This window comes from Eublepharis macularius, chromosome 13, assembly GCF_028583425.1.
Source record: "Eublepharis macularius isolate TG4126 chromosome 13, MPM_Emac_v1.0, whole genome shotgun sequence".
NCBI lineage: Eukaryota > Metazoa > Chordata > Lepidosauria > Squamata > Eublepharidae > Eublepharis > Eublepharis macularius.
Window position 1 is genome coordinate 45817081 of NC_072802.1, and position 12465 is coordinate 45829545.

At 44.4% G+C, this 12465-nt stretch overlaps 1 protein-coding gene across 1 annotated transcript; it reads right to left on the minus strand.

Annotated features, from left to right (window-relative positions):
• Nucleotides 1-1044: 1044 nt before the first annotated feature.
• Nucleotides 1045-9351, minus strand: CNGA2 (cyclic nucleotide gated channel subunit alpha 2). The gene is made up of 6 exons (XM_054995849.1): nucleotides 9314-9351; nucleotides 8610-8720; nucleotides 7549-7716; nucleotides 6294-6401; nucleotides 3033-3139; nucleotides 1045-2453 (listed from the first exon to the last, which is right to left on the minus strand). The coding sequence occupies exons 1-6, from the start codon at nucleotides 9349-9351 to the stop codon at nucleotides 1045-1047; spliced, it is 1941 nt and encodes a 646-aa protein (XP_054851824.1).
• Between the last annotated feature and the right edge of the window lie 3114 nt (nucleotides 9352-12465).

Here is a 12465-nt window from a genome sequence, read left to right on the forward strand (position 1 = left end):
GGTAATGGTCCAGTATGTGAGAAATGTGTTAGGCTCAACAATTTCCAAGGGACAACATTGAGGTCCTTCCTACCTTTGTAGATATCCAACAATCTTAGTACATGAGTATGTTCTCCTGTTAAAAGCTATGTCTATTTGCACCTCTGAGCTGTAATAGAAGGAGGCCACTTTTATGGACTGAAAGGAACATGGCTAAGAAGACCCACTATGAAGAGCAAAGGAAGTGAGATGACAACAGGTCTCATTGCCAAGCCACCTTCTCAGTCAGTCAGAACAACCTGGGCTGAAGCACCTGTATAAAACTTCAGGCTTATTGATATGCAGGCATATATATGGGCGCTCACACAGAGACTGTTAATTCTGAAAGATGCTAATCCTAACTCAAACTGTTGGACTCTCCCCTGAGACTGACATATTCCAACCACATACATGCACACATATGCCCACCATCATTCCTGTTCTATACCCATACTAGAAGAAAACACCAAAGTCAGTCTCACAAGGTGGGCTGCATATGGAAGTAATAAACAGACAAGGTCTGGCTTGGGACTTTTCTGTCATATTTCGGTATTAACATATTGAATCATGCATTGCAAAGGGGAAGAGTTATGTTACATAAGCAGATGTCAAAAATCAATGAACGTGCAGTGCTTAGCTGAGTCCATCTTGAAAAGTTAACTGCTCATTTAGTGGGAGTGTGCCAAATGAACACCCTTCTGGTGGACTCCATTTGTAATATCCTTGGAGGGAGGTGAGAGGAAATACATGTTTGAAGGACAAACATTTTAAAATCTGAGCTTCTTAAAGCAGTTCGTCAGAGTCTGTAGCATTAAAAGCATGAGAAGCACCAGCCATCCAAGTCTTAAAAAAAAGAAGGGCAGTCAACTAACAGAGAGCAATCAGGAACACTCCATCAGGAAAGGCCTTGGAGGTAGCCCTTTATGGAGCAGCAATCTGGAGATAAGACCTCCTGCAAGTTAGTGTGTGTGAAGCAGCTGTCTTCTGGAACAGCCGAAACCAGAAAAACTTGCTAGTTTGGAAGCATCATGGTTTGTTTTTCACCTCATCCTCTTGTGGATTGTCAGAAGCATCAGAGAAAAAGTCATCCTGGTTGTATTTCTTCAGTTTGGTCTCCAAGAAGGTTATGCGCTGTTTGAGTTTCATCTGGGCAGCATCATAGTCAGCCAATAGCCGGGAGAAGCGGGTGTGCAGTGTCTCCAGACTGCCTTCCAGCCTGTCCAACTTCTGTCCCACATTCCCTTCCACACTTTCAGCTGCTGCTGCTTCATCCAACAGCCCTTCCTTGACCAGAATTTCACGGCCACGTTCCTCCAGGACTTTCTTGGCATCCGGGTACTCGGTCACTGCCTCCATGAGGTCCTCCTTTGACAGGCAGAAGAGGTCAGAGTAGCCAATGCTACGTATGTTTGCTGTCCGCCTGTTCCCCATTTTGCTCCCTTTGATGTTGAGAATGCTGATCTCACCAAAGCAGCATCCTGGAGTCAGCAAAGCATACTGAGTCACGCCATCATCAGCCACCACAGCCAGTTTCCCTTCTTTGATGATATACATCTCCTTACCAATGTCCCCCTTTCGGCAAATATAATCTCCTGGGCTGAAAACCTGAGGACGGAGCTTCAGCACTAGTTCTATCAAGAGCCCAGCCTCACAGTCCTGGAATATCCTCACTTTCTTCAAAGTCTCTAGGTGGACATTAATGGCTATCTCTGCTCGCAACTTGTCGGGTAGGTTCTTGAGCACTTCCCATTCATCCATGGTTTTCTTATTGGTCCAGAGATAATCAAACCACCTAATGACCTTGGCCTCCATATCCTTGCTCACTTTGCGAAATTGCATGTAGTGTTTAACAGCATCAATCTTGGCCTGGAATTCTGCTCTGGTGGCATTCATGTTGGAGATCATGGCACCCACATTTCCCACAATTGTAGCAAAGATGAGAACTCCAATCAGGAAGTCAAAGATGACAAAGAGGTACTCTTCATCACGCACAGGAGGAGGAGTCTCTCCAATGGTTGTCAAGGTCAGTGTAGACCAATAGAGACAATAGATATACTCCCTTGTCAGATATCCATACTCTGGATCTGATATATTTGGATAAACCCAGGTGTCTTCTCCAAAGCCAATGGACTTAGAAATGGCATAATAAATGCAGGCATTCCAATGGATGATGACCAAGATGTATAGCACTAGGTTGCTGATCCGAAAGATGTTTGGGTAGCTGGTCCTTGTCTCAGTACGATCAAAGAACTCAAACATACGGGAGAAGCGTAGCAGCCTATTGAAGCGTATCTCAGGCCGGCCTAAGCCTGTGGCAAAGTAAGCCAAATCAGTAGGTACGATGGAGAGAATATCAAGCTTAAATTGTAAGGTAGCGACATATTTATCACCCAGCTTCTTGAGGTCTCTGACGAGTAAGCCCTGCTCAAGGAAACCTGCCAGGGAAAGCATAGCAAGGTATTAACCTCCATCCTTTGTCTAGTTACATGACTGCCAACATAGTTATTCAAATATTTCCACCCAATCGCCACATTTTGCAAGTTGTAGCCTTCACCAGATTCTAGCTGTGTAAATGATAGTGGTTGAGGAAGTTAGTTCTGACGATGACATGAAGCTATAATCCACCCACCCGATTTTCCATCTTCAAAGTGGTCAATTAGCGTGGCAAGGAGGGGATTGCTGAAAGGATGCTGCAACCCCCAGATATTCTGAGATCACTGAAGTCTACATTTCCCTCTTTTAGTTCATTCATTAATTCAATGAAATATCATGTCATAGGCCTTAATATATCTGAATGCTAATGCCTACTTTGGGAGGGGGCGAGTTCCAAGTTGAAGATGATAAATCTTTCACTTGGAAGCTCTTTGTCAGAATGTCTGTTAATGAGAATTTCTTTCTTAAGACCTCTTCAAGACTAAGAGGAGCAAGAGCAAATATAGCTTAAACACAGCTGATTTGGTTAGCAATGTTAAGACACATCTGTGGCTTGACACTTTCCTGAGCCAGATGCTCACCTGTACGCAGCCGGATGACAATGTCAATAAGATAGATGCTATCAGAGACATAGTCCAGAGTCAGCCACAGGATCAAATACCGTTTGTGGAGCTCAGTAAAACAGGCTCTGTGGGAAGATCACAAGAGAGAGAAGCTCAGTGAATATAAACCTATACAGAAGCAGTTTTCGAATAAAATCATTCCTTATTATCATTTTCTTATTATGAGATATATAATAGACTTTCCCTTTATACTGTGATATATTATCTATTTGTTAAAAAGTATAGTGGCCACGTAGAAGTGGCAAAAGTATGTAATATTGAATATGCAATGATGTTAAATAAAAAATGTAGCTGCAAAACACATTCGCTATGAAATTTGAAACTTAAAATAATAATATTTAATTTATATACCGCCCTTCAAGATTACTTAACGCCCACTCAGAGCAGTTTATAAAGTATGTTATAATCCCCACAACAATCACCCTGTGAGGTGGGTGGGGCTGAGAGAGCTTTGAGAAGCTGTGACTGACCCAAGGTTACCCAGTTGGCTTCAAGTGGAGGAGTCAGGATTCGGGAATCAAACCTGATTCTCCAGATTAGAGTCCTGCCACTCTTAAGCACTACACCAAAGTGGTGTTAACCACTACACCAAACTGTTGAATGTTGAATATGTATATTGAATATAAATTGGAAACCTAAAATGTTGAGTATAAATGTATTCCAAACATAAGCAAGTATTATTGTAATCAGTGTCTTTAAAAAAATAATGAAGGGGAGGTTGGGAAGATTTACTTTCTGTTTTATATATCATATATAATAACTTTAATCCATATAGCTATGTTATATAATCCCTTTTTTTCTTTTATTCACCCCCCTATACCATCACTTTTTAAAAAAAATAAAAATATATATTTAAAAAAAACAACCAGAGAAGCTCAGAAAGGCTGAAGGTCTACGCCAATGGATCTGTGGCAGCAGAGACCATGCCTGACCTGATTATGAGGCAGTAGAGACTAGAGCTGAACTACCAGGAGAGAAGTGGCATCTAGAAACATTTTTGCACACTAGGCCAGGGGGAGTTTGTAGCATTTATGAAGTGTGAAATGATACTGTTCACAAGGGGTCGAAGGTCAGAAGGAATATGTCCCCCCTTTACCAAGACAACTGGGCTGATGCTCCCTTGCACCAATTCCTTTGCTCTTATAAGCATCCAAATATATATCTCATTGCAAGTGTGGGGGGGGGAGATGCACACTGTCATTTCAAAGTCCATTAAGGAAGTAAATGACTCACTGAAGAGCAATTACCACCCATACTTGGCAGCTAATGGAGCCACTAGTGCAGCAGCAAGGTAGGAACATTAGCTTAGTTACCTGGGCAATGGAGAAGTATTCCCTTCCCCAAAAAACACACCCAGCACCAGTAGTTTAGATGGCAATAGCTATGAACATGCACACAATATATATAGAGAGATGCTTACACATTGAGGCCTTCTGATCATTGTGACGTTGAGATGTTCTTTTTTTCCCCTCCCTCCTCCCTCATTTTTGTTTGTTAACATCCAGACTGATGAAAAGTTCTGGAGCACTCAAGAGCTTGTGCCATGTTATTTTGGGTTGTCTTAATAAAAGCTGGCTTTTGGTTTTGAACAAACCCAACAGCGACCTTTGCAGCAAAAAGAGGGTTTTTTTAACTGCAAAAGGTGTTGTTTAAGGGGAGGTTGCCAAAACACACGCTTTCTCCACTTTAACAAATTATTTGTATGGATTCGGCTCAGGCCTAGAGCATGGAATGCTGAGTTTATGAGAGGCAGCAACATTGGACCTGTGGGTGGGATGCGCATTGGTCAGGGAAGTATTGCGACCACACCGGCAATATCTGCCAAAGAGCAGGGCTTGGTGTGTTGCTTGAGGAAGGAGAGCATAATGCTTCCTATTAGGAAGCAAGAGGTGAAGGTGGCCACAGATGAGAATTGGTGGCAGCAGCCAGACCCTCAGGCTGGGGTGCAGGGGGAAGTCATTGAAGGAAAGCTTTTAAAATCAGAGTTAGCTTTTGATGAAATTTTCCGGACCTGCTAAAGAGCTCTAACAGTGTGTCTTTGGGCGTTTCTGCAGCAGCAGGTTCACACACACTGTAAGATACTGGGAGATCATAGTGGTTAGAGTACTGCAATAATGCTGGGGGGCAGGGAATCTGGGTTCAAATCCCTGCTCAGCCATGAAGCTCACTGGGTGACCTTGGGCAAGTCACGTGCTCCCAGCCTGAGTCATTGTGATAATAAAATGGGAGAGGAAAAAGCCACATATGCTGACCTGAGCCCTTGGAGGAAGGGTAGACCTGAAATCTAATGAAGAGAGCAAATTCATAGCAGTCCAGAAAGTCAGTGACAGTTAACTTTCTGTTTCAGGGAATCTGAGCCGGGGAGAAAGTAAGGGAGTACAAGGCAGTATAGAGGACTGGTAAGAAAGTAGCCAGAGTGATTCTTCCCATCTTCTGCTTTGAGCCCCCAAGATGGAGAGTGTTGATAAGTGTAAAGGATTTTTTTTATGACCCTTAGTCTAAATACCTATATATGAGCATTATTGGAGCTGCCCTCTCACACAGAAGGCAAAAGCTTTTCTTTGTAAGCAGATCCTTTCTGACACCGTTTAAAACACTAAACTGCAGGTCAAGAAGTAAGGAGAGAATGTCAACAATTTCTTTCTTGTTTTCACTTTGTGCTCAAGAATTAACCTTGGATAAGCAGTCTCTCAGGAAGATACCCAAAACACGTGTGGCACCAGACACTTAGCATGTTTATATTACAGTAAGATTTTATTGTCCTGTCAATCAGGCCTGTTTTGGTGCCATGTCTCCTGAAGAATTTGATTCTAAGGAATTGTTTGTATTTAGCTTTGTATAATAATTTTATCTTTTATTCTGTAAACAATTAGCTTCGAAAGTATATAAGATGCTCTGCTATGCATATATCCTAACAAGGCATAGCATCTGGGTTTTATTTATGAAATAAAGCTCATATTTCTTCATTGATCACAGTTTGGTGTCTTAATTAATGGAGGATGATGGCTGTTAGGGAAAATAAAATTAAAGCAGAGTACTTTTTTAAAAAATTCCATAACAGTAAGAAATGCAAGTTACTCTCATTCTTGGATCTGAAGCACAAAGAGGAAGAGGGGAGGGGACAGAAGAAAGGAAACACGGAGACCTGTTGCACTAATTGCTTGTAATGTTTCAGCAGAGGAAAGAGTCATGTTCCAGGCATCAAAATTTGCAGCTCACCGTGCTACCAGCATGCACCAGTTATACAGAACAGGCAATGCAATGACCATAAGCCAGCGGTAATACCAGTCCCCGGCAGGATCCACCAGAAAGAGATCCCACTGCTTTCTGAAAACAAAATCAAAATACTCTATTAAAGAACAAAGTCTGTAAATGGTCACTGGTGTAAAACAGCAATGAAGAACATGATCTGAATGCTGAAAGTCACCAGTTAAGGTCTCAGCTTGAATGTGAACTTACTAGTTGGTGGCAGAAAAAAGGGTTAATTTGGGGCAAGGAAACAGGGGGAAAAGAAATGGTTCAGCACACACACATATGGCACAGCACTTTCCTACTCAAGAAGATTTGCAATGCAAAGCTTTCAGAAACAGAGCAGAGACCTGTCGCACAAGCCTGTTATGTGCAAGGGGACAGGGGGAAATGCTGGGATCTCTATGGCTGCCAAGCTAATGTAAAGTTTTCAGTTCTTCTCAGTAAAAGGCCATGTGGCTGCCCCAAACCTTTTCATAATATGGCTATCAGTTATTCACTATCTTGAATGGGGCAAAAAACCCCTTTGACTATCATCACCCTGCCAGTCTCTGCTGCAGCAAGTGCCAACTGAGACATGATAGCAGCTGCATGAATGTGCTCACACCTGTTACCAAGGTCCACCTGGGCTTCCAGCAGCCCACTATGCATAGGGGTCTTGTGCCTTCCTTGTTCTCCAGCACCATTTTAAAGACAAACTGATTTGCTGAAACATAAGCTTTGGTAGGCTAAAGCCCCTTAGCTGCAAAACAGCTGCTAGTCTATAAAGTGCCCCAAGATTCCTTTTGGTTTCTGCTGCAACAGACTAAAGAGATCCTCTTAACCCAACAGGAAAGATCCCCATTTTTCATATTGCAGCTATGAATACCAAAGGTGCACATCTTGGGCCTCTCTTTGGCAGAAAACACTCCTTTGTTCACGCTCAAATTACTTTTGTGCAGCCTCATCAGTGAGTCCTGCCCTTTAATTATACAGAGGAAGGGAAGTTGGGTTATCATTCCCTCTCCAGGTATGAAGAGCAGACAAAAGGAGTGGGTGGTAAACAGCCTTGCAACAAGGGAGCTTGGCAGAGAGTCTGGGCCTCTGTAGAGCTAGCAAACTACCAGTGCAATTCTAAGCAGAGTTACTACCTTCTAAGAATATTAACTTCAACCATCTTAGAATGGTGTAACTCTGCAGCATTGAATGTTGCTCTAGCCAGATGGGCAGAAAGAAAGAACCTTACTTCTTCTTTTTGCCGTCCTCTTTACCCTGGCTTTGTTCTTTATTACTGGCAGTCAAGGTCTGCACATCTGGCCCACGGAACCGTTCGAGGAAAGAATCCGGGCGCTCCTGTTCTTCCCGCAGACTTTTGTTTGCCCATTCCCTGAGCACCACCACCAGCCGGGCTATCCTGGAAAGCATCAGAGGCAGGAAGAAACAGTTAGCAAGCTGACTAAAGAACAGGCCTTTTGCAGCATGGAAACTCTGACACAAGTCACTCGGGCAGCCTTAGGGACCGTAGAAGTGGCCTGGAGAGAATGTCTGGACAACTTCCAACAAGACTACAACAAAGAGGACAAGAGCCTTCAAAATAAGACGGTGGGGGGGACAGGATAAAACTTGCTAATTTACATCCAAAGATGCAAATTTACACATACTTACTCTACATTAAACAGAAACACACACACACCCATTTCACAATACTGCCATCTCTGTCTGAGGCAGCAGGCAGAGCTCAGCTCCTTGATTGACAGCCTGTCATTCAAACATTTACAAAAGGCTTCTTCAGCAGAAAAAAAAACACTTCAGCGAATTTTACTGGACAGAAGCAGAATCCAGACATTTCAGAGGACAGGCCTAAAAATAGTCATGTCATCTGGAAAAAGAGGCCATCTGGCCACCCTAAGGCCCCAAATCACAGTCATATTTGGCAGCCATTGGTCCAAAGAAGATAATCGCCCAGGTATGAATAATAACTCAAAGTCACAGCAGGACAAGGAGCTTCAACAATTGATACCAACACAGAGCAGCCGCCACATACCCACCCACAAATGAGAAACTAGAAACAAGCTACAGGGCTCTGAAAGCTGCCTACCAGTCCATGCTGTGCTGAAGGAAGAGCAGCTGGGTTTGAGGTCATGGAAAGGAATTCTACTGTGTTTTGCAGCTCCATCAGAAGTCCCACACAACGGCAATCCCATTTGAGGCTGCTTTCCCACTCTGAAGACTCTAGAAGTTGCCTCTTTACCTTGTTTGTATAGTGTTTATCCTTTGAGCAACACACAACTAAATCCCCACAAGTACCTGCCGAGACCCCTTTTCCCACGACGGGCAGCGCCGGATTGCTGGCCTGCCTCATCCAAAGCAGCAATCCGCTGCAGCTCTGAAGACGTATCATCATCGCCTGATTGCCTTCTATGAGGAAAAAACAGGCCGATTACTCTCTGCTGTGGCACAGGTTGAGAGGGGAGAAGAAACTACTACTGTTTTTGCATTCTTCCTGTAAGAAAATGGAAAGACTAACCCTAACCCTAAACCTGAAGAAGCTTTATAGCAAAACGCATAGGGAATTAAGGATAATAAATACTCTTATTCACTTGCATCATTGGCTTTTACTTATTTTTATTTTACAAGCTGAAAAGGAATGGTGTTTTCTTCCCTGGTCCTTCTCTTCCTCCCCCCACCCATCAGTACAAGATCTCTGTATTAGTCCAAATCAAAGATTTATCTCACAGAATTCAGTTGACCCTGCAAAACTTACTAGAAGAAGCAATCCACGCACACAACCTTGTCCCTCTGCTCCCTTTGCAGCCAGTCTCCTTCTGTAGTACTGCTCAGCCACTTCGTGGAGAGCGTTTCATGCTTTGAGAAATCAGGCTGAGCTGCCCAAGCATGGCAGAGAGAGTGCAGTGGGGGAAGGTATGTACCCAGAATGCGGTCTTGTTATTGCAGGGGGCTGATTCTGCCTCTAAAGGTCAGTTTGCATGTCTTCTTGGGACCACACATACATCAGGGCTTCCATGCTTCCCAGGCACATGGGGGCCATCTTCCAATGGTAACTGTGGCATATGTAAAAGGGCTTCAATCTTCCCCACATGCCATTTTGGCAGATGGAAATGAACCAGGGAATTACTAATTGCTCCACTGGAAAACTTACACAAGTTTACAAATGGAGCAAATAGCAGGTCTCCAGGGCTGTTTCAGCTTGGGAAAACAGCACAGGAGGGAAGTTGAAGCCCCTTCTCCATGCCTGCTGTGGTTACAATCAGAATATGGCCCCTGTGCACCTGGAAAGCATGGAACTTGCAACACATGTGATGCAAAGTCTTTGGGACAGCCAAAAGGACTATCTATTTAGCCCACTTTCCCCCATGGCTAAACCTAATAAAACCCCAACCTCATAAATGACCTGCAGCTCACACTCCATTAAAAGCTCTGGCAAAGAAAACGGCTTTACATGGCCTCCTTTGTGTCCCTAAGAGAAAGTGAATGCTGGATGTGATGCTGATGACGAGCAGTAAATCACATTCCTATCAAATCAGAAATGCCCAACCTTGTTGAGCCTGCAGGACCTTCTAGAACTGATAGAAATGGTAGAGGGTATCATCACAGACAAGCTGCTATATAGAGTGGGGCACATCACATCATGTTGGGAGGTTCCACCCCAAGAGTCCTCCCATGATGAAGACTGCTGGTTTTGAACTCTGGAATTCTCTCCCCAGGGGGACTTGTCTCTTACCTTCTGTTGCTATCTTCTACTAGCTAGTAAAGCCTTTTTTGCTTCATCTCCCTCAGTGATCCCTTCTTCCTGTTCTATGTTTTAATTGTTTTTATGTTCTTATGTGTGTGTTTTTAGCTTGGTTTTAATTGTTTTGATGATGTGTTTTTGTTTGGTTTTAATGGGTTTTTAAGACAAGTTTTTATTATGTATGTTTTTAATTTGGTGGCCCTGATGAGGGCAGAAAGGCAGGATGTAAATGTTCTAAATAAATAAACAAGCACCCCTTACAGATTGGCAGGCAAAGCCTCTTTGGATCCTCTAAGGTACCTCCTGCACTGAGAAGGGAGAGGAAAGCTGGGACCAGCTCTTTGCTTTGGGAAAGAGACACCGTTTGTTTCAGAGCTAAGCTACAAGTGCTGCCTTACACAGGTTGGACACTTGTCAGCTTCCCTCAAGTTTTGATGGGAAATGTAGGCATCCTAGTCTTGCAGCTTGGCTCTCCATTACAGCTGCAAGACCAGGATGCCTACATTTCCCATCAAAACTTGAGGGAAGCTGACAAGTGTCCAACCTGTGTCAGGCGTCACTTGTAGCTTGGCTCTCAGTTTCCAAAGGGGGGGGGCTTTGCTTCCTGCAAGCTCCCAAAGATTTATAAGCCCAGACACAGACCATCCAATTCTGTACCTGGGCAAGCAAGGGAAAAAGCACAGGATCATAAGTGGGCAGTAGATTACTGTTTATGAGTTTAATTGTTTGTTGGTTAAAGTTTAACTTCAATTTTTAAAAAAAGTGGGCAGTAGAGATCAGATCAGGATGGAGCAGACACTGAAGCTTTGCTTCAAGGAGCTGCCCTAGCCCAAGCTAGGGGCATTAAACTTTACATAAGTTGCCAATGGGGAATAGTAGTCATATTGCAGTTGTGAGTCCCCAGTGGCAATTCCTGTGTAAAAGCATATCAGAAGCCAGGTTTGGATTGCCATTGTGGCCCTGGGAAGGAGGGGCTCCTGTCTCCCTACCCCCATGTTGTTTTCAGGAGCAAGCATTCAGCATTCAGGTCCCTGTGGCAAACTTACGCAATGTGTAGTTTGGTCCAAAGCCAGAGAGCTGTTGAACCAGCAAAGGCTAGAGATCAACTGAAGGCTTCCGTAGGCAGCTGATGACCCTGCCTCTTCCTGAAGCCAGATTTGGGTTCTGGATCCCATTAAGATCTAAAAAGGGATGCTGTCCCCCTGCATGAGACCAGCATGAGGGATACATCCTGGTGGATGCTGCTTCACCCGGTCCAGGGTATGACTATAATTTCTTGGTTCCTGGGGAAGACGCTGGGGATGCTGTAAGCCAGTGAGTCTTCTCAGGTGTTCCTGGTCTGCTTGTTCCACCAGCTCTTGAACAGGAGCCTACTGTGGTAAAGAAGGCAGGGGGTCTTCCCTGGAGGCTCTGGGGCACAGGGAGCCTCAGCATAGTGGGGACCACAGGGGCTCTACAGGCCTTAAGTAGTCCCTGCTTGTGAGGAGTCTTCCTCCCAAGTTGAGGCTGGGCCAGGGCAGGCCCGACACCTTGTCTTTTTCTGTCTATGGCCAAGCTGAGAGTGCATGGCTGGGACACACCTGGCTGGGATACACTCAGTTTTCTGCTACTCAATCAGCAGGTGGAGAGTGACCAGGGCCGTTTCCAGACGGCTTACCTGCCTCCAGAACGTTGTGCCATGTTGCAGGGAAAACGCGAAATACCGCGTTTTCTCGCGCGAGTTTTGCGTGACATTGTGCGACATTGCGCAAAACTCACACGAGAAAACGCAATATTTTGCATTTTCCCCACAATGTGGCACGACGTTCCGGAGGCAGGTAAGCTGTCTGGAAACGGCCCTGATGCTTCCTATATTTTTCTGTTCCATTCAGTACCCTTTGGATTTTGTCCCGAGATTCAAGCAAGCAGGCTGTAGGAAACAGATCAGGTACTATGTTGACAATCACTGCTACAAATGACAGGGTGCCATATGTATCAAATGGACATTTTAAGTTGTCTTCCACGCATTCTTGTGATCTCACACACAAAAGAAGGGGTTTTTTTAGGGGTCCCTATCCTGCATTGTCAATGTAAAGGACAGTTTGCTCTTAACCCTAGACCTTTTTCAAATGGCCTTGGCAATGATTTCCTTCATTCACACACTGTCCTCCCGTATGATTCAATTCATCATAGGTTTGGTTAAAAATGGGCGGAGACTAAGAGCATTTCTGAGCATGTTCTGCATCCTTGCCCCTTAGCAACCAAGTCCCCCCCCCCCCATCTAAGATTATAGGAGAAGCCTCCAGTCCCGAGAGCCAGCAGGTGTCCTGTGGTTTCCAAGCAGACTTTAAGCATCAACCACAAGGAAATCAAAGTCTAGTCCACATTCACTTGCCTGCAGGTTTGGGGGAAGAGGTGACAAGGTCCCTCAGA